Here is a 21,307-nt window from a genome sequence, read left to right as displayed (position 1 = left end):
GCGAGTTCCATTAATTTGAAGAAGGGTGCAGCTGAGGTGATTTTCCTCCTCTCCTTTACACCTTTTCCCAGCCTGTAAGGTTTGCATTGAAGTGTTGTGTTTGGTTTTAGGGTTTTTTTTAGCTTTTGTACCTAACCACAAATTTCCTTGTGCCAGAGAAGCTGTCTGGTTTTGTTTATCATATTCAGATTTGTCTGCCAAAGGACTGGGGAATACTTCCATATTTCACTGATATGAGGTAACACTGTAAGGATAATAGTTATCTCATGGAATAGCTTTTAGTTGTCTTCGGGAGCAGCTGCTTGTTATCCATGCAGTCTTCTCCTTTGGAGCTCTGGAGGAGCACAGCGATCAAAGAACTGACTGCAGCAGGACAGCAGCTAGTGGGGTAACCTGAAACTTATTTCACACCAGGGTGATGAAGTGCCACTAAGAGGAACGATGTCTCGGTGATGTAAAGTGATCCGCCAGTGCTCAGACATGTGTTCTGTGTCTGTGACTGTTGCATTAGCGCTGAACTAGCACGTACGAGATTCCAAACTCTGCTGGTTGAACTTGCAAAGAGCCCTAGCGGGGACGTTGTGGCCTCCACACCAGCCGTGGGAAGGGAAACTTGGCGAAGTCATCGTGAAAACTTTTGTGGTAACATGGGCAAAATGAGGCCGTAACATTGTATTTGCATGAGATAGGGGTTGTTACTTTAAATACGCGGTTGTAATGTCAGCGAGAGGAGTCGTGATGTTAGCCCGGCTCGCTCATGTTGCGCCTTGTGTGCTTTGCAAATACAATCAGAGGACGCCAGACTTGCTGGGTTTTATGGGCTCCAAATGCCAGTGACCACCAAAATGTTGTACACTATCACATCATATGAGGTCCCTCACCCTTGATTTATTCCAGTGAGCTTGCCTCATTGTAAGTCTATTTTTTAAATTTTTTTTTTTTTTTGCTACTTACACCAGGGAGGGTGGGCAGACATTTTAAAAGCATTCAATACTGCTGAGAGATCCCTATTGCTGTCATACCAAAATGTCACTTGTTGGGTAACACATGTTCTATTTTTGGTGGGATCTGTTGCACACATGCACTTTAAAGCAGAAAAGGACCTTCCTCATGGCAGTTCCCTCTGGTGGGGTATATACAAATATAAAAAAGGACAGTGTGAGCCTTAGGTCTGCTCAGAATACACAGATACCAGAGCAGACAGGGTGGGACAGTAAGGAGATCACAGGTGACAGGAGATCAAACAGTATATTTAATAATGCACTATTTTTTCTTGGCTTTTGGAGGCACTTACTCAACAAAGGTCATGCATTCTATAACCAAAGAAGCAGTAGAGTTGTCATAGCAGAGCCAAAGGGTTAATATTGGTGAACAAGTACACAGAGCAGTTTTAAAGTTTGCAAAGCACCAGAAGTTTAGCTCCCTGTGCTTCATATATTGGCAAAAAATGATGCTGTCTGTCAAATAGCATAGAGTAGTAACATGTTTCCAAACCCAGCAATTTATAAAGAAAGCAGAGTGCTTTTGCATAATGAGAGTTGCTTGGAAAAATGTTCTTTTGAAAGTCCAATACAGTTTTCATTGTGAAATGCAAAATAGTGTGCAAAAAATGTTCCACTATACATGTTTATTTCATTCATGTTTCTAAAACAGAATAACTTCTGTTTTCTTTTTAAGGAAAGAAGGATTGTCCAAGTGTGGAAGATGCAAACAGGCCTTTTATTGCAATGTGGAATGTCAGGTATGGTCCTGCAATTTGTGAGGGTAGGGGGAAGGAGGGTGAGGGTTGCAGAACTCCAGTTTTTTGTTTGTGTGGAATTTATATGTTCTAATTGTAGCTATGGTTAATAGCAGTCCAGTCAGTTCCAGCATCCCACAGATACTGACCATAGAGTTGTGCATTGGACAATTACAGGATTTCAACAAGGTCTGCATGAATCTTTCAAGATCAGTAGCTTCAGGGCTTGGTACTACTGAGACTTTGATTAGATCTGCCTGTCAACCCACTAATTATGTCTGTATTACTTCTTCCTTTAAGGACAGACCAGATAATTTAGCATTAGCTCACTAAACTGGTAAAAGATCCTGTGTCTAATGGAAAAAAATCAAATCACTAAATAGCCATCTTAGGAGAGAGAGAAAGACTTTTCTTTCAGGATTTTTTTTTTTTTTTTTTTTTTTAGAATATTTGAAGTATTTTGAGTATTGAGAGTACCACAGCTGATGGCAGCCATAACCATTTGAAACCTATCAGGCTTTCTCCCTAACTTACTCACTGTGGCAACTTTTATTCTTTTTGTTTTTTTAAAAGCCCCTGGATGTAGCATATAAGTACACACTAAAGTAGAGCAATACATAGACGTCCAAAACATTTGCATGCAGTTTTAACTCAGTTTTTAATTCAAATTAGAATAAGCATCTTTAAAAAAAAAAAAAAAAAAAAGAGAAAAAAAGAGAGGATTAGAATATTAGAATCTAGCCTTTTTGGGCCCTTAGCTTGATGGGGAAGAATTATCCAGTTTCTGTGTGGAAAAACTCAGCTGGGTTGCTGGTTGAATAACGTGAGCTATGCAAGGTCTGTGGTGCTGAGCATAGAGTGGAACAATGCATATGAAGGATTTGAGTGTCCCAAGGTCTGGCATGCAACTGTGTGTTAGCTATAAATAATCCAAACCTTGTCCCACATGTTAACGTGCTGTTGGGTTTGTGGGTCCATGCCAAATAGTCTCTGTTGTCATTACCTGGACAGAGATGTCATGATTTGTGCTGCTCAGTTCCCAAGCACTTTGGACATGGCTGTTGCTTTTATTTCGAGGATGTCTCTTATTCTCCAGTTGCACAAGTTTCAAAAGAAGCCTGACCTATCCTCAGTTTTCCTTCTATTACTTCCCCAACTTCCTGCTTCCCCACAGAATCCTAGTGAGTTGTGGGTGAATGAAATAGCCTTTTGGTTTTCAGGCACCAGGAGAACTCAAAAGGCGTAACAGAAATGCGTTTTTTACAAAATTTGCAGTACTTCATGAGATTTCCAAAATGAGTTTACTGTATGAGCATCTTTAAGGGTCTTGAGAGAAATCTGGGTGATCTTTAAAAACAGTGCAGAGAAAGCCTATGATTTGCTCATGAAAAATGCTTATTTCTAAAAAATGTTTCCTCATGTCATTATTTCTTACAAGCTTTTAACTAGATGATGTAAGGAAATCCCTGAACAAAACAGCTGTTTAGCAGCTTTTATCTGAGTTTCTTCTCTTACTATATAAAATGTACAATGGTTTATGAAACAGCTGTGCAAGATTTTCTGAAGTAGGAAATCTTAGTAATTTGTGCTGGGAAAAATAGCAAGTAGATGTTATGTTGGAAGTAGAAGAACTTATTTCTTCTCATCCATGGTCCATTACTTTCACCACAAAGTGGCCCTCCTTCAGTGTCCTGTCTTCCAGCCTTGACAAAGTTTATACTTTTATATTTACAAACAAGGAGGGATTGATTTATTTTCTTTTTTTTTTTCCTGCTAAAATTTTGTATATGTATTTCTTTTTTTTAGATTAATTTTTTTTTTTAATTTTTCTTTTTTGGTGGTCAGAATTCCCTCTCTCTAGAGGGACATGTTCCTCAAGTAAAAACCTGAACTGCTCAAACTGAATGTCCTTAAGTCTGCTAAAGCTGATGCTCAGAAAAGCTTGTCTGTCTGATAAGTTAGTGAATTAGAATTTTTCCCACCTATTGGTGTGTGGTATGATGCTCTAGATATAAAGTCCTTTTTTAGATTTTGTTGATGTCTAAACTGTAGTATGATGTGCACAGGTACTAACACCTCACTCTTGCTGGTGATATACGTATGGCTTTTGATTCCCTAGTTGATATAACACTGTCTTCCATCTTTTGGGCCCTTCTGAGTCAGTCTGATGAAATTTATGAACATTGCTGATATTGAATTCTTTGGCATTCTTTCAAAATTACCTTCAAGCACAATATTGTCTAGAAACTGGTCTCCACTGACTGTATGTGCTACACAGACAGTGTGCATTGCATCTTCATCCCTGTCTTGTTCAAAGGCACTTTTCAGCAGTTCAGCAATTCTTTGTAAAAGCTAAAAAGGATATCTGTGCCTTGATACTGAATTTGTAACACTGGAATGTACAGGAAATGTGTTCCTTTTGCCTGCATGGATATGAGACATCATGTGACCGTCATAAAAGGCCAGGGCTGTACTTGAGAACTGTCATGGTATTGTTAATTTCATTTTTATTTTATAAGTTAATTTTTCCCTGTAAATCCATATTTTTTTGCTCAGTTCAGCTAAAAATTTTATGCACCCAACAAGGGCATGGTATGATTTCATATGTTGGTTAATACCTTGTTAGTCAATACAGTGCAGTTAGACAAATGTTTACCACATGAGGCATACTGGGATAAAAACCCAAAGCTTTTGAGCTTGCTCTTTTCTTACTTAAAGATGTCCTATACCACAATTCATAGGAATTCTTGCTCATTGTGGGGAGAGGTGGATCTATGCACACACACAGGCTTTGGCACAGCTTCTTAATGTTCTTATTTTGGTCTCTTATTTTGCTTTTGGGGTGGATAATCACGTTTGGCTTATATTAAGCTGGATGTTTGTGTAGGTGTGGATTCAGGTCACATAAGAGTGGAAGTTGCCTTTACTACCTGTCCTTGCTGCTTTTAATGCTTTGTGGGATGAATCTAGTCTGGGTTTGCTGGGTCTTTCTTTTTCCAAGCCCTAATCCAGGTCTTCTTATAAAAGGATTGTGATTTCCAGCAGATTCGCACCATCCCACTCTCCAGTTTCACCTCCTTGGAGCACACGCCTGTTATTATAATAGTGGCTTTCAGCCCCCATCTGCAGCTGTTCAGGTCTTGACTTCCTATATTATAATTTTAGTCAAGCAGGAACAGACCTGTGCTCATTTTGTCTCTTTAGAAATTAGCTGCTGAAACACCCTGAAGAGAAATGTTTTAAGACAGTTATGTGGTTGCAACTTTGGACCTGGTGAACTTGAACCAGCTACTGGAACTCCTCTTGCTGTTATTACACATAGCTATCATTTATCCCAAAGAGAGTGGAGATCAGCTAGCCAGTGTGCAGAAAGAGATGTTTCTGTGGTGGTTTTCGGCATTTGAAATTTATTTTGAGCAAACCATTTATGGGTTTTTCTTAACATGTCACATTAAAGGTTGCTGTAGTTGGTATTTGTAGTTGGTAATTGCTGGAGTGAGTGAAACAGGTATTTTTAACCAGCTAGTAAGTCTCAAAATGTAGTTGCACACCTGTAATTAGCATTAAGCAGGTGTGTTTTAAATGAGACCTTGTAGAAATTGCCTGCTCCTCTTTGTTAAGATGTAGAAAAAATACAGCATTTTTTGCTGTAATGATTCTGCACAAAAGGATTTTGACACTGCAAGATTGCAATGGGTGTCTATCCCCCTATACAAAAAGTTTTCCAATGTATTTTTCTTTGGTAAATGTCTCTGTGAACATGTTAAATGTTGACCCATGAAAGTCACCCTCTATAGCCCAGCGTTTGGTAAATGATGATAGGGAAGGATGGCTGTGAAGAGACATAAAACTTCTACCTTCACTGTTTGTTGAAAGGCTGTATCAGAGAACTTTACCAATTAATATCAGATATCAGAAGTTGCCTCACTGAAATTCAGTTAAGGATTTGGATGCCATTTGATCACAATTGGGCCTAAATATTTTGAAGAAGTGAGCTTAACCCCTGCATTGACTTGCCCATAATTTCTCACTGGTATTTATGTGTGTTTCTTTTCAATTGAGTGAAATAGAACAGAGTTTTTATTTAGTATTGGAAAAGCCCATGTGAAAAAGGAGGTATGAGAACATTTGTTTGGACATGAGTTTTATTTTTTTAAAATATTTTGTCACTTGTTGTTTTTCTTCTACGGTGAAGTATAAGACAGCGTTCTGGGAATCAATCCAGTAGTCCTGGATGGCAGAATCTTTTTGAAAAACTTGGTGAAGAGGAGTGTTCCCATGCTTTGATGTAAAATGCTTTAAAGAACTTCCCTTCAAAAAATGTTGTCACTCCTAAATGAAGGGAAAAATATTGTGGATGTAATGAAAATAGGAAAAAAAGATCATTAATGTAGCATTAGGGATTCAGCTAGAACAATGCTACTTGTTATAATTCAAACTACCTGGAGGAAAATGTGGAAAAGAATGCAAAATACAGTCCTGCTGCGATCGCAGGGAAAGCTGCTGTCATGGTGTTTCTATCCCAGATATTACTCAGTCATCAGAACTCTCCTTTTTTTTGTGGTGTTTCAGGCTTTTATCTCATTTTGCACAATTCAGCCGTATCTTGTCCCTTTAACCTCCCTACCAGTTCATATAACTCAGTATGATTCTGCCTGGGGAAAGATTTTAATTAACAATGTGTAAAGAATAAAGGGACAAATGGATTTTTTTTTTTTAAAAACACTGCTTAGAGACAGACATGTGATTTTGCATTTTGATTTTTTTGTTATATCAGGTAATTTCTCCTGTTTATTTAATGAGTGTGTATGGAGGAGAGTCCTGCAAAGCTTCAGGTTCAGTGCCTTCACTTTTTGAACAATCATGCTAAAGTTAGTGGGTGTCCTGGGTAAGCAAGAAGAGGTGAGAGATGAGATTTCCCTCTGTCTCTTTTTAGCCTTTAGCCTGTAGATTCCTAGGCAAAGGCTGTCAGGAATTTTCCAGAAAAGGTTTTGGGGCATATGTAGGAAATGGGTCTCTCTGGGGATGCATTTCGTAGTGTGACAGCTGTAGGAGAGTTGAGAGTGTAATTTCACATGACATGATTACAGTGTAATATACTATTTTGGTTCTGGTCTGTATTGCCACATCCTCTTAGAATATTTACACTGGAGCTTATTTCAAGCAGCCTGTATGTAGGGTTTTTTGGAAGTACCATACTGAGATATCGAGGACAGCAAAGTTGACATTGTGAGGGCTTGAATACCCTTGCAGTGTTGCACTGCTTCAAATCCTACCCAAGGCTGGTGCAGGTGCTGACCTTTCTTTTCCTAATAAAAAAACCTCCTAAAGCTGACTGTGCCCAGGAGATTTAAAATAACTGTTTTTTCAATTGAAGAAATTTTGGTGTATGAACTTGAAATTAGTAATCTTGGCTTTTGTTTTGATCTGCAAAACCTGTAAATAAGCTGACCAGCAGGAGGCACTGAGGGTCCTGATTCCTCTGACTTTTTCCTGCTTTGGGGTGCTTGATGTAGTTCCCACAAAGAATCCATCTCCCAGTAGATCTGTAGCATATCTTCCAGTCCTGTGTAGATGCTTCAGACAGCCTCCAGTGTGTGTCCCTGGTGTTTCAAACAGCTCTTGCCTTTAGTGGTTAGGCAGCTGAGGGAAATTGTTCCTTCTGTGCCACTCAGTCACTGTGATGGGCCACATTGGTGGGTTTTTAAAATTATTTCTAAAAACTGGAGGTGAGTTGGCCAACACAGGGTCTGCCATACTGAGTGACTCATATTAATGGGATTTAAGAACATTCTGGAAGGTGCTAAAAGATTTTCAAGTTTTCACTTACAGATTTGTGGGATTTATTGTGAGTTTTTTTGTTTGTTTTTTTTTTTTTTTCTGCTAGTATTTTCCACCAGTTTGAATCTGGTATGAAAGGAAAATTTAATGCTCCCTAAGCAGACAGAACACTATAGGTCTGTTCTAACAAAGTGCTATATATGTGTGTTTGGGATGAGATATAGCAAAAAACAACTGTGCATTGCTTGAATATTTCCATATTTAAATGAATTAATGAAATTAATGAATGAAATTTAATCCAGTCTGAGGACAGCCTCTGCTAGTGCAGAGTGTTAATATGTGATTCTGTGCTATTGTTTGGAACGTTCTGTGGCCTTGTGTGAAATTTGTGGAGTGACAAAAGCCAGTGAGTGCCTTGTGCCATCACCCCTGTATGTTGTTACTGTCTGTTGAGCTAGGAATATGCTATCCCTTACCTAAACTATATTCTATACATTTACCTAAAATGTTTGTCTGTATTAGTGGTTTTTCATTGTCTAGCTGTACTTTTATTCTTCAACATTTAAGGAAAAAAATCTGATAATTCCATCAGAATGTTTGTGTTTGACCTTACAGTCAAATGATTCTTAGTGATTGTGAATCCATTGACTTCAGACACATTACTCCTGATTACACCAGGGTCACCTCATAATGAGGGGCCAAAGTATTAAATGGAAATGAACCCAATAAAGTCATCAAGCTCAGACCTACTACATCCTCACGTGCTTGATCTGAACAATAAGAACTGGTGATTTGTAAATAATGTTGTCTGTTTGCTTCTTTGTCATTTAATACTTTTTTTCCATTGAGTAAATGAAGATGTTCTGACCTCAGCTCATCCCTTGTGAATTTGTTTGAAAAAAAGCAGGATAGCTGTACCCCTTAAATGTGACTCAAGCTTTTGTTCCAATTTAGTGAGCGTCACCTTATTTTTTAAAGGAAACACATTTCACTTGACCTCTAGGATCTGGCAGGACTTGCTTCATCCCCTTTTTCATAAGTTTATCTCCATGGCACTTTTTTAAAATTTTTTTTCTCTGTTTTCAGAAGGAAGACTGGCCAATGCACAAACTGGAATGCGCCTCCATGTGCACTTTTGGGCAGAACTGGCATCCCTCAGAGACTGTGAGGCTAACAGCAAGGATCCTTGCCAAACAGGTGAGCAGAAGGCGAGGCTTGGGAGGTTTGCTCCTGCTCTGGTGTCAGGGAAGGCAGGAAAATGAAAATTGACCGACAGTAACTGTCCCTGCAAAGCATACACACTCACACACACGAGTTTCCTGTGTACAGACAGGTGTAACACAGAGCTTGAGCAGCTGAATGAACTGACCATCAGACCACTGCAGCAGGGTCAGGGCCAGCATGGGAGCTAGTGAAAGGTTAGTGAGGTCTTCAGCTGTAACCTATGGCCAAGGTAGTGCTGAACAGAGCCTGGAAATCTTTACTGATGGTTTCACATTGGTGTTTCAGCCGCTGTTCTGGTACATTTGAACTCTTGGTTACATGTGTGGGCAAACACCAAGACCACACTAATTAAGAGAAAGAAGAATAAGATTTGGTATTTGGGTTTAATTCCAATGAATGCTTCTGGGGTTATCTGGCTGCAGGCACTGATACCTTTATTAAGCAGTTGTCTGTTGTAGTATTTTTCAGCTACAGTTGCATAGCATTGTGTAGCATATAACTCCCAGTACATTTGTGAGTCAAAGCACCTCTGAGGTATTGAGGTATAAACATTTATGATTATGAGTTAGCTGGTGAAAACCAGAGTTTGAGAGAGACCCTTGGTGTTTGAAAAAAAGAATATTGTGAGTAAGGAAAGAAGATTGCAATGTCAACCTCCATTTCAGTGTTCCTTAACTATATGGATACTGAGCATAACACAAGTGCTTACAGGGAGGGGATGGGATTAATGAGTTTCAAGGTTATTGTGCTGTGTGTCTTTGTAGAGCTCTAAACTCTCTCTGCAAAAACAAATCCTCTTTGAAGCAAATTTTTGTCTGCTTATGTGACAAGGGCAACCTGGATACTGTATGTAAGGGAGGATTTTGGTGGCCTGCTGGGAAGGTAGCTGCATCCTTGCTGTGTGTGTAGATGTGTGTGCATGAATGTACATGTGTGTGACTTAATTAAAGCGCCGTTTGGGGGTGATCCACAAACAAAATCGAATGTTTAATGACAAAAAGTCGTTGGAGTAAATTTCTGCTTTTATCGCTTACAGGGAGGGGTGAGAACCCTACATGTCATATAAAAGCTAAATATGCAAACCATAGTCCCTGAACCTCAGCTGCTGGGCCACCTGCAAAGCCATATTTAATGGCCAAGATTACAAAGAAGTGGCCTTAGGCCAACAGTGGAGCATTGCTTTTGAACTCTGTCAACAGTCAGTTTATTCACTTTCCTCAAAGCAAAGCCTCTCTTCTGCCTGCTTGCTATTGTTAGCAGCTTTCTGGGTGTCTAGAACAAAGCAAATGACATATTTAAAATACTGTTCAGTTTATGTATATAAATTTGAGAGGAGTTCATATTTGGCTGCCTAATTTGATGTGGAGAGAATATTTCTATGCATTTAGTTAGGGCAGTCAATTTAACTCATTGCTGTTCATCCACTCTTATAAATTCCACAGACTGTGGATTTGGGTTTGTCTTACAGGTAGGAGTTCCCAAATTCTGAATGAGTACACAAAACTGCTGAAGTGAAACATTAAAATATTTCTTTTTCTTTTTCCCCTTGTTGTTAGAAAACTCACCCTGAAAGAACACAGTCAGAGAAGCTGCTTGCTGTAAAAGAGTTTGAATCACGTAAGTAAAAAAGGCTTGCAGGTAAACAGAGGTTTTGACTTAACTGTATTAATGATTTGTTTCCCCATGGCTTCCCTCCATCAACACCTTTCAGAACATCCCGCTTCTGCTGGAGGAAAGGAGTAAACAAAGAGAACTGTAGTTCCTCATTTTTTTTGAAAGTGCAGTGCTCTTCTTTCTTTTTTTTTTTTCCTTGGCTGTTTGTGGGAGCTGTGAAACAAGGATGAAAACCTAGACAGAGTTAATTATGTAGCATACATCCTTCTCTTTCTTCTCTGGTATTCTAGTGTCTTTTGAGAATTGTAATGTTGCAAAATTAAAATAGCCGGTATTTGTTACCAGGAGGCATAAAATCAGAGACAGCAGAGTTGCTTGATGGTGACAGTGACTAAGGGGCTAATTGCAGAACCCTCTGGACTGTGCTTCAGTATCTGTCACTGCCAGTCAAATTTGACATGTTATATATGATTCCATGTCCTAAATGCTCTAAAATAATCTAAAGAAGGAGATAAGGCAATGGCTTGCTTTTAACTGGAAAGCTACTGTTTACATCCAGTAAGGCCGAGTTAGAAACCGACCATTAATACCCATCCTGGCACAGTTTTCACCAGTCTGTTGTTTTCTTTCTTAGTGCTAAGCATAACATACACAGAGGCAATGGGTTGTATATTCACATTACTCACTCTGATAGCTTCCAAAACCTTTTACAAAATGCTGAATAAGTGTACTCATTGCTAGGACTTGAGGTAGCAGAATAACCAAGCACAGTAGTCTTATTTGCTTCCTGGACAAAAGCTCCTGTCATTGCTTTTGGGACAACTGGGGGAACAAGGGGGAAAAATGCCAACATTTAACTTGGTCTATGGCATGGATAATTCTACAGGTAAGTTGGCAGGATTGAGGTTGAGGAGAATGGATAAGTTTCTGTGTATTCTTCTGCATTGTAGCTTGTATTCAATAATTTATTGATTTGAGAGATAAAAGGCTGAAATGTTTTTTTCTGTTGCAGTGTCCCACTTGTCCTCTAGAAGCCTTTGTTTTGTTAGCAAGCACCCCTGTTCCTGCCGCTTTTTGACTCACCTCACTGCTTGGCACACCTTTATCAGTTGTCTTTTGCTTTGCAACACCATACGCAGGACAGGAAAAGGCACCTAGCTGTCAGTTGGAAGCTCAGAATTTCTTATTTCTGATTTATCTTCATTGTCATCTGGTTTTTGTGACTCCCCCATTATTCACATCTGCTCTTACAAATAATTTCCTCCTTCTCTGACTGTTGTGCAGCCTTTTCTCTCCATTATTATTTTGAGTTGGAGAGAGCAGGAGAGAATTAGTAACACTGCCACTATGAGAGGGTGGATTAGGAAAAAACTTCCAAACATTCTGCTCTTGAGGGTAGAGAGAGGGTACCAGGAGCATATGGTGGATCATCTAGCTTACTCTGCATGGACCAGGTAGGGAAAGGTTCAGTGGCCATGGCTTTGGCTAGAACTTGTCATGGGCCTGAGGGTAAATCTCTGGAGAAACCCATAATGAAATACAGTTGGCAGGTGTGCCAGGACATTTCCACTGATGTTCCTGCTGTCTCCTATTAATAGATGTCTGAACACATCTCTGTTGGTGGTCACCCCCCAGCCCGTGGAGATATGGGCACTTTAGGCACTGTTTGCTACCTCATAAAGCAGGTACCTGCAATAGGTAGGTGGATTGCATTCCTGGGCACCCTCATATTATCCTCCTCTTGCTGCAAAGCAAACAGCTGTAGCCAGCCCCAGTGTTGTTGCTGGATCCCTATCATGTGTGGCCACAAATAGCCGGGGCTTCTGTGCTAGGAAAGACCATGTCTTTTAAAAGCAGCAGGGATAAACAGCCTTAGCAGCAGTTTGGGCTGGTTTGTGCTGATAAGGAATAGGTCTGTATGAGAAAGTTTCATTATAGAAAGCATGCTTTCAGGTGGGTGATATTTAGTGTTAGCTCATGCCACAGTGGGTGGGACCATGTAGCTGATAAGGTCGTGTCAGACAGCTGAGGACAGCTATCCCCAGCTGAAAGGCTTCCAGAGGGCCAGGGCTGTTGGGCTGTTTGCTGGAGTTCACAAGTGTGCTTTAAAGACTACAACCCTTCTCCCAAGAAAGTAGTCTGTATCCAATTATCTGCTAACCTAAAGATGTCAGAAAATGCTTTTTAATCCTTCGTGTTGGGCATGTGCTGGACTGGGTGATTTTGAAGGTCTCTTCCAACCTTGTGATTCTGTGATTTTATGTTCTTGTGGCGCACGTGTGGCTTTAGCAGAGGCAACATTATGTGTGTGGAAGAGCAGGCACTTCTTGCAGTACTTCCAAGTGGCTTGTCCCTCAGGGGTTTCTGTTAAAGTCTGGGCCTCTTCTAACCTAAAGCTACCTGGAGGGGTTTTCCCGTTACTGAAATGAAATGTATTTTTTGTCCACAGACCTTGACAAACTAGACAATGAAAAGAGAGAGCTGATTCAGAACGACATTGCTGCTCTTCATCACTTTTACTCAAAGCACTTGGACTACCCTGACAATGCTGCCCTTGTAGTTCTCTTTGCACAAGTAAGTTGGCTAGAACACAGCCTGCTTAGGTGGATGGTGCTGTAGGAGTTTAGCCTTTCTCAAAGTGGGAGAATGTTAATGGCAATGGAAATGGTAGCTCTTTGCTTATCTTAGGGACAGATGACTATACTTGATGGAGATGTGCTTCACTGAGCAGTAGTGGCTGGATGTGCCCCACTTCCATCCTGAGGGGAGAGAATCTTGTCTGCAGACTTTCCATGAGGTGCTTCTCAAACATTGAAGAGAAGGGGAAACAGCCTTTAATAAACCCTGTCAAAGTTAAGCTTCTTGTGGGCCAAACATTGTGTGGCTGTTGTTGAGCTAACATGGCAGGCTGCTGGCCTGAGACCCTTCAGAGGTAAATCCTTCATTCAGGCTTCAAACTTGTGGAAATCCTTGCTGGTCAGGTCATCATTGTGTTTGACCTTCACAGGGAATAAACTTCAGAGACGTAGAAAGAGCAGCAGAAAGCGCAGCCTAAAACTTTTATCTGGTGTGTGGCTTTTAAAATGTAGTCAGGTGGTTTGGCCATCTGGAGAGATGAAGGAAAGACAGGATGTCTTGTTAGATAACTTCTGATATGTCACTTCTTTTTTCTCACCTACTTTTCATATGCATCTGAATTGGATGTATTGTAGTGGATGGAATAATACACCAGTGGAATACTGAAAGATCTATTTTCTTCTTTTCCCTCTTTTGCTTCAATATGAGCTACTTTTGTACTTAGGTTTCTGAGTAAAATAATATCTTGAGATGGGGGCAAATGTTGATGCACTTCTGTGATGAAAACTGAGATGGAAATATCCTGTTTGGTGGAGCTGGGCATCTACCAACAAGGAGGCACAGTTACTATTTCCTTACTACAGAGGTACTCTTATTCTGTAGGGGAATGATTCTTTAGGATGTTTAGTATCTGCTTATCATCCCTTGTGTTGTTTCTAATTGCATATTTCCTTTCAATGGTGAGGGTTTTTTTCTCTTTTGAAAACTTTAAAATTTATATTTGTCAGAGGGATACTTCGAAGATGTTACTACAACCAGTTTCTTGTGCTATTTTTGAATATTTTTGTTAGAATGTAGCCAGAATTCCCCAAAGATTTCATTATTTTGGCTATAATAACTTTTGTTTCATATCCTGTCTAAGAGCAGCTCCATCAGATTGTGGTACTTTAACCGACTTCTGTGAGCTGTTGACTCCCGGATCTCACATACCATCCAGTCTTCTCTATGGATGTCACCCATAGGTGTTACCTTAAGCTCATCCTGATCATCAGGTAACTCTCTGCCACTGTGGACATTAGAATTTTTTGAACTAAAATCTCCAGAAGTCATCTGGATGCTTCTCAGAAGTGTTTTACAGGATGCAACCTTCTGAGGTGTTAGTCCCAGGATAAATCTTTTCAGAAGAATGGGATTTAGTTAACTTGACCTAGAACCAGTAGTATGGATATGCTGCTACTTCTTTGTTTTCCTTCAACACTTACTCTGACCTCATGTGGTCTATTGCTTCTCCATTCCCCATTGTTTCTCCCTGTGGTTCAGGGCAGTCACTGGGACTTGAACACCTCTGACTCCTTCTCATTGCTTTTAGTGAACTTTGCCTGGTGCTCTTCCTTACACAGCTAAAGCATAAGTGGTCCTTTTGAGTGGAATAGAGCTCTTTTGTCCAAAGTCCTTGCCTTTCACTGCTCTCCTCTCCAGCTGTTGGCATTCTAGTCTCTTTTGTCCCCATGGAATATAACTCTTGAGGCTGGAGCTTTTCTTCCTCAGCCTCATCTTGACATACTTTTCAAACAGTTTCTCACTTGCCTCAAGTTCCAGCATCTCACCCTTTCCTTGAAGACTTTGCATTTTGTGCCTTCCTTTGCACATTCTCTTTTCCACCATTGGGAACAACTTTGAACTCCAGTTTTACTGCTGCTGTCTCTTCACTCTCCCCACTTTGCCTGTTTTTAGTCATGCATTCATCTGGTGAAACCAGTGATATCTCATCCCTTCTAATCCCTCCTCTTGTGTCATTTCTAATATGATACTTTCATGAAGTGTGTTGTCTCTGGCATAGTGGAGGGCAGTTGATGATAACTCACTACATATTTTTAAATATTTCCTTGTGATTCAGAATCATCAAGCTGTTATTTGTTAGCCTTTTGTAGCCTTATGTTATTGCTGTTGATATTATCTTTCCCTTCTATTGTTTGTGCATTCAGCAATTATATTTTGGTTTTGGTTCAGGTATGCTCTTACATTGGCCAGTGCACTAGCATGCCTATCTTGAGAGACTGGGAACCTTCGGGTGCTATATTTCTAAAAATAACAGGATAAAAATCAAACAAAGATAGCAGAGATACTGATGAGTGAATCAGGATACTTGCCTTAATTGTGAATTTTCCTGAACAGTTCATACCTGAGGAGTGGCTTTGGGTATTTGTGTATTTCTAAAAGCCAGTCCAGGCTGCATTCCAGCTTGTCGGGCATATAATTTTGCTTGGTGAGCAACCTGGTCTACTGGAAGGTGTCCCTGCCTCTGACGATTGTAGAAAAGGAAAAGATTGGAACTTGATCTTTATGGTCCCTTCCAACCCAAACCATTCAATGGTTCTGTAATTACTGTTGGTAGTATTTGTTGTCAGCTCTTACCCTTTCCAAAACAAATGCTGCACTATACTTGATTGACTGTTCCTGTGCCCTTTCTAGCTTTAACTGTACTTGGCCATGTTGTTTTACTGAGCTTTTTTCATGTTTGTAGGGACATAATGGTGAATGTGGAGAGGTTCTCTTTGTGTCGGTATGTGTGGAATTTGAAGTGGAAGTGGAATAAAGTACTTGACTGAGGTGCATTTTGGCCACTTAAAGTCATGCAAACCATATGAAAAAAGCTGAAACTTCTGTAAGATTCCTCTGACTTGGATGAGAACAAAAGTGAGAAGGTTTTAAAACCTGCTTGAATCTATTCTGTAAGAGAGTTTTGTGAACAAGTTCTTTTGGCCCTGTGTCTGTTTAAATTAGGAATGCACTTCCTCTCATACTCTGTCCTTTTTCTCTCCCCTCCTATTCTATGTCTTTATGAGGTTCAAGTCTTTCTTGGTGCCTTTATTGTTTTCACATGTACTTTAGCTGTAGCTGATATGTGCAGTCTTGGATGACACGTGCCATTGTGGCAGGTCTCTGTGACATATGATCCATCAAGGCTCTGCACTGCCCCAGCCTGGCTGAGTTTGCTGCCCTTCTTTCCTACATTGCTCCGTGCATGTGTAGTTCTGCTTTGGCCCTTTCCTTCTTATGGCCCAATGAAATCTCCTTGCCCCATGCTGGGGCGAGGTTTTGTGTGCTGTTTTTGAGCCCCGTTTCTCTTGGTTGGCCCTCCAAGGAGCAATTCACTAGATGTGTCCTGAGCAGGTGCAAGTGTTGGACCATCAGTTCTTTAGTGTCCTGTGCATTCCTCTGGAGTGGGACTTTGTCCTCACTTCACTTGTCAAGATGTCATGGAGTTCCCTGTGAGTCCTGAAGAGGTGGATGAAAAATTGTAAGCAAATTTCTGCAATTGTGCTTGATGTATGAGAATGTGACATGTGAATACATGGAGAGTACTCAGCTGACCAGAATCTCATCCAGCACCTTTCTCTTTTTTCTTAGGTTAACTGTAATGGCTTCACAATTGAAGATGAAGAACTCTCTCATTTGGGATCAGCCATATTTCCTGAGTAGGTTGATTTTAATATTTAAAAAGATAAGATTTACTTAATTAAAAACAAATAGAGGAAGTAGATATCTACCAAAAAAATTAATTTATCTTGTTTTAAATATCTTTAATTGGCAAATAAAATGTGGCAAATTATTTGCAGCAGTTTTTCTTAAAAATCCAGTAATTTTGGTAAAATTGTACATGTAATTTGTTTTGAAACTTAGATTGTGAACTATATTCAGGTTGGTAAAAAACAATTACTTGGGTAGCAGGTTCTGAACAGGGACATCAAGTAATGATCAAACCAAATGAAAAGGATTGCAGGTGACTTACTCTTTTCACAACTTCCTGTTTTGGCTGGGTATAATCCTTCCCCTAGTGCTCTCTGAACAATATCCCTTCTACCTTTGTTCCTTGGCAAATAGTAAATCCCTTTCATAGCTTCTTTGAGCCTCCTTGCCATGACAGTGGAAAAAAAAAATGTACAAGCTTCTCAGCTTTACAAATAAACTGCAGATGTTAAGTGTTAACTGCAGTTCATGAATGGGGGCCTGCAGCTTTCTTTAGGGCCAAGAAATGTTTCTTGCATTTTTAAATCTGTCCTTCCCATTTAATATTGTAGCAGAGGAGGGTATTTTCTGCCCCTGATCTTTGCACAGCCTGTATGAAGGTATTAGCACTGAGGCTTAGTTTGGCTTCCTGGTGAGGCTTGGATTACTCATAGCTTATCTGTGTCAAAGTAACCTGAAACTTACGGATGCCCACTCAAAGCTGGATGTGATTTTGCCAAGTGCTGCAGACAAGCAGTAGTAGCTAGTCCATGCTTCACAGATTCTTCTTCTTCTTCAGGCAGGTCTGTCTGATGTTCATATCCCTGATCTACAGATGGGAAATTAATGCCTTGAAATGCCCAGAATCAGAGTTATTGTGGAAAGAGGAGAGTATTAAACCAGGATGTTCTGGAAAAATGTCCAGCACCACCACTTTGTAAATGCTCAGGATACAGGAGTCAGATCTTTCCTACTTAACAGTTATGCCTGTGAGCTAAAAATACTGAAGACACAGTTGTTATTTTGCTAGATTGGAAGAGAAATAATTAAAATTACAAATTTTATCTCAGATAAGTAGTGAACTGCACTTTCTCCAAGCTTGGTAATAAGGGGTTTACTTTATCCATCCAGGTTTTTGTCCAAGTCATGTGCTTGTATAACAAAGATCTCCCTCATTTGAATAGAAGCCAGCTAAAATTTTAACACCCATTTCAACTTGCAATGCAGCGAAGACTTTTGTTTTCCTGTATTTACTTGTTTCCTTTTAGGTTAAACATGTTTTTCTTTCTCCTCTGAGGAAAATAGTCTGTCTATCATGTTGATAGTAAAGCTGTATGAACATACCTGTCAGCTATCCTGTAGCACCGTAAGAAGGGAAAAATAATAAGTTGCCTAGTTCTGCAATAATAGGATTTAAAAATTGTAATGATTCATTAGCACAGCCATTCTCCATATCATTAGAATAAATAACAGTACAACAGATTTTCCCAAGGTTACCTTCATGTTAAGCCTCAGAATAAAAACAGCTTAGAGAGACAGACTGACTCAATCTTTCAGACTTATTGATTTTGTGAAGTGGTGCTTAACTGTTTGCATGTTGCTTGTGGTGATGGTTGGGGAAAACATTTACTTTTCTACTTTTACAGTGTTGCATTGATGAACCATAGCTGTTGCCCAAATGTGATTGTGACTTACAAGGGAACCTTGGCTGAAGTCAGAGCTGTTAGAGAGATTGAGCCTGGAGAGGAGGTAAATGCAGTGTTTGAATGTGCTCTGTTCTCGTGCAGCCTGACAGGATTCATTCTACTTCTCAGGGATAATTTCAATTAGATGGCAATTTAATAACAGGAAGGAAGGATCTCTTGTTCCTCAGAGAAATGCAAGATGGTGCTTTGGAAAAATTAGGGTGGCTCAGGAGGAGTGAAGGGATTTTTGGAGGCAGTACCCTGTTTTTTGCTAAAATATGGGAAGGGCACCTGCAGCAGTCACTGTGTATCTGCCAGCCTCTCTCTCAGTTTACCCATCTGTAAAATGAGGCTGAGTTTACTGATGTTTGGCTGGTGCTTTGAAATTCCAAGATCAAAGCAAATTATTACTGCTATAATAGTTCCCAGTATAATAGTAATGTGTTGAAATTGAAGCCAGAATAAACAAGGTAGATGGGTACAGATAAATCCTCTGACTTCTGTTTGGACAGAGCATCCACAAAACATGGGACTTGGTCATATCACCTCAGTGGCATTTCCTGGGAAATCACAGAAGAACAAATGTGTGGTTTTAGGTAGAGTGAAACTGAACAGAGAGGAAATCTGTGAAGTTGAGTAAGGCTCTGGGTTTACTTTGAAACTTTCTCAATCAAATAATGAATTTGGCAGGGAGTTTTAAACAGTAGAGCTGCACTTTACTAAAAAAAAAAAAAAACAAACAAGCAAAAAAAAAGATGTTAAGTAGAGCTGGGGAGGTGTCGGAACCCAAGGTGTCCCTCAGACACTCTTGGATGTGCCGGGCCCAGGTCAGAAGCATCTGAGACCCTGGCAGGCAGCCGGAAACCCCTGTGGTTTTGAATTTGATCCATGGAACAATTTACCAACTTTGCAGGAAGAGCAAGAAATCACAAAAGTTTAGATATTATAATAGAAGTAGTCACAAAATGAAAGGAAGAATCTTTGAGTGCTGTACAGGGGGGTTTTAGGCCTTGTACAGAGGGGTCTGACTTTTGTACATGGGGGTCAGAAGTTCTAAGATGGAGGGATTTGGGCATGCCCTGTCCTCCTTCTTTTTCCTTTCTCTCCTCTGTGTTCTTGGTGATGTTGGCACTCACAGATTGGTTTAGAGTAGAAAGTCACTGTTCAATATAGGTGATAGGCATTGGGGAAAAACTATAAACATTTAATATGTAATGTGTGATATAAAAGATGGCACCAGCCCCTTGAGAGACGGAGACAGAGTCAGGAGAGAGACAGAGACGCAGAGGGGGAAGAAGTCAGAGAGAATGTCAGGGAGTGTGTGTGCCTTGAGATAACATGCAATAAACTACTTTGAGACCAGACAACTGAAGACTACTGAGTCTTTCTTTGAAGGCCCAGGTTGGAGGAGAGACTTTACCACCTCCTGGGGTCACCCCAGTCTGGGGGTGAGCCCCGTCAGGGAGGATGTTCAAATACCTGTAGGGAATGAAGATACTGAACATCCTCTCTGGGGATGGAGTTTGTGCAGAATTTCAATGGCTCACTTGTAAATGATAATTTAATGGGCAAAGTTAATGCTGATAAGCTCAGATTTGATTTTTTGGATAAAGTCTTTGGATAACGTCTTCTGAGGTGTGTAATAGCAGCCTGGAAGAAAGTTAGAGATGTTATTTTTGTGGATTGTACCTGATCCTCCTTATGAACAAAGTTACTTTAGCCAAGGGTGAATGACTCGGGTGAGCAACTTCTTTTGATACCATTTGCCAGTGATGATTTTTGTCTGTGATGTTGGCACTCACTGCAAATACATTGTGGTAACCAACAGGACTGATTCTGCTTCTGGCTTCAGAATTTTGTTGTGGACTCTCAGACATTTTCAGCATTTTGGGGGAAGGTGTATCATTAGAGATAGAGATGTGGAGTATTTACCTTGCAAGACATCATCTTCAGGTTGAATTGAATTCTGCCCTAGAAGTTGCATTAGCTCTCCAGGACCTCACAGGTTTTGCACATTTGCTTTTCTGACACTTCAGAATGTTCTAAACGTGAGCTGTGGCTGTGTGTGGTCGCTGTGCAGTCTCTCAGCCTGTGTCTCCATCTTCAGGCTCCGTGTAGCCATTGCAGGGCAACGTTTTAAAGTTTTTTTTTTTTGCTGTAAATGTGGTTCGTGTATTCCACATGCTTTGAAAATATCGAAGGGAGGAGAGGAGCATGATGAGGGAAAGTGTGAGATGACACGCTCACACTTAAGAAGAAGGTGCACTGTATGAAATTACATGTAATTTTACGTCTGAAGAAAAGAGAAACTTTAAGTATAAAGGCTGAGCAAAGCATTTCAAATAACTGTAAATGCAGAAACAGAGCTAAAGCTGTTCCTTGGTCTGTGGAATGATCAACTGCACTGTGCATAGGATGTGTTTCTTGGTGGAGATCTCGTTTTAAAAGCACAGCATTAAAGCTAGTTGCAGGGGTTCTTTTCTGAAGACCATTGAAATAGAGGAAAACTTAAGAATAGTGTCTATGAAGGGCCTTTAAAATGTTCAAAAGCAGGTTTTCTTTGCTTTAAAATATTGCTGCTGAAGTAAATCTGATATTCATTCTCCTTGAACTGGAGCACTGGGCCTCTCTTCTTTTCAGAGATCTAAAGGTCTTGTCCTAAGTTTCTAAAGCTACTAGTGACTGCTGTTGCCCCAATTTTTGTAGGTTTTCAGAGAGAAAAATTTGAGATTCCAGCCTCCAAAAAACCAGGCCGCTGTAATATATCCTAGGCTGGATACCTGAAATCATTATTTTACTTCTGAAAAGGAAGCATTTCTTTGTAGTCTGACAGGAGCCTGAGATTTATGCTGTGATGGTTTCCTTATCCACACCTGAATCTTGCTGTCCTGGGTGCAAGCCAGGGTAATATTTGAGGGAAATTCCATAACGAATAGGAAAGGAACATTTCTCTGTCAGG

At 40.1% G+C, this 21,307-nt stretch overlaps 1 protein-coding gene across 3 annotated transcripts in view; it reads left to right on the top strand.

The window, feature by feature from the left end:
- SMYD2 (SET and MYND domain containing 2) overlaps nt 1-21,307 on the top strand; it is a 41,574-nt gene that overhangs the window by 1,215 nt on the left and 19,052 nt on the right. For all 3 annotated transcript variants that reach the window (XR_008436215.1, XR_008436214.1, XM_053973124.1), the window contains exons 2-7: nt 1,678-1,741; nt 8,606-8,716; nt 10,300-10,360; nt 12,807-12,931; nt 16,565-16,632; nt 18,310-18,412. Coding sequence is in view for 1 of the 3 variants with exons in the window: in XM_053973124.1 (XP_053829099.1) it covers nt 1,678-1,741; nt 8,606-8,716; nt 10,300-10,360; nt 12,807-12,931; nt 16,565-16,632; nt 18,310-18,412 (532 nt within the window). In the remaining 2 variants the exon portion in view is untranslated. The remainder of the gene's footprint in view (nt 1-1,677; nt 1,742-8,605; nt 8,717-10,299; nt 10,361-12,806; nt 12,932-16,564; nt 16,633-18,309; nt 18,413-21,307) is intronic.

Source organism: Vidua macroura, chromosome 3 (assembly GCF_024509145.1).
Source record: "Vidua macroura isolate BioBank_ID:100142 chromosome 3, ASM2450914v1, whole genome shotgun sequence".
Taxonomy (NCBI): domain Eukaryota; kingdom Metazoa; phylum Chordata; class Aves; order Passeriformes; family Viduidae; genus Vidua; species Vidua macroura.
The sequence above is the reverse complement of the archived record's forward strand: the minus strand, read 5'-3'. Positions and strand labels throughout refer to the sequence as shown.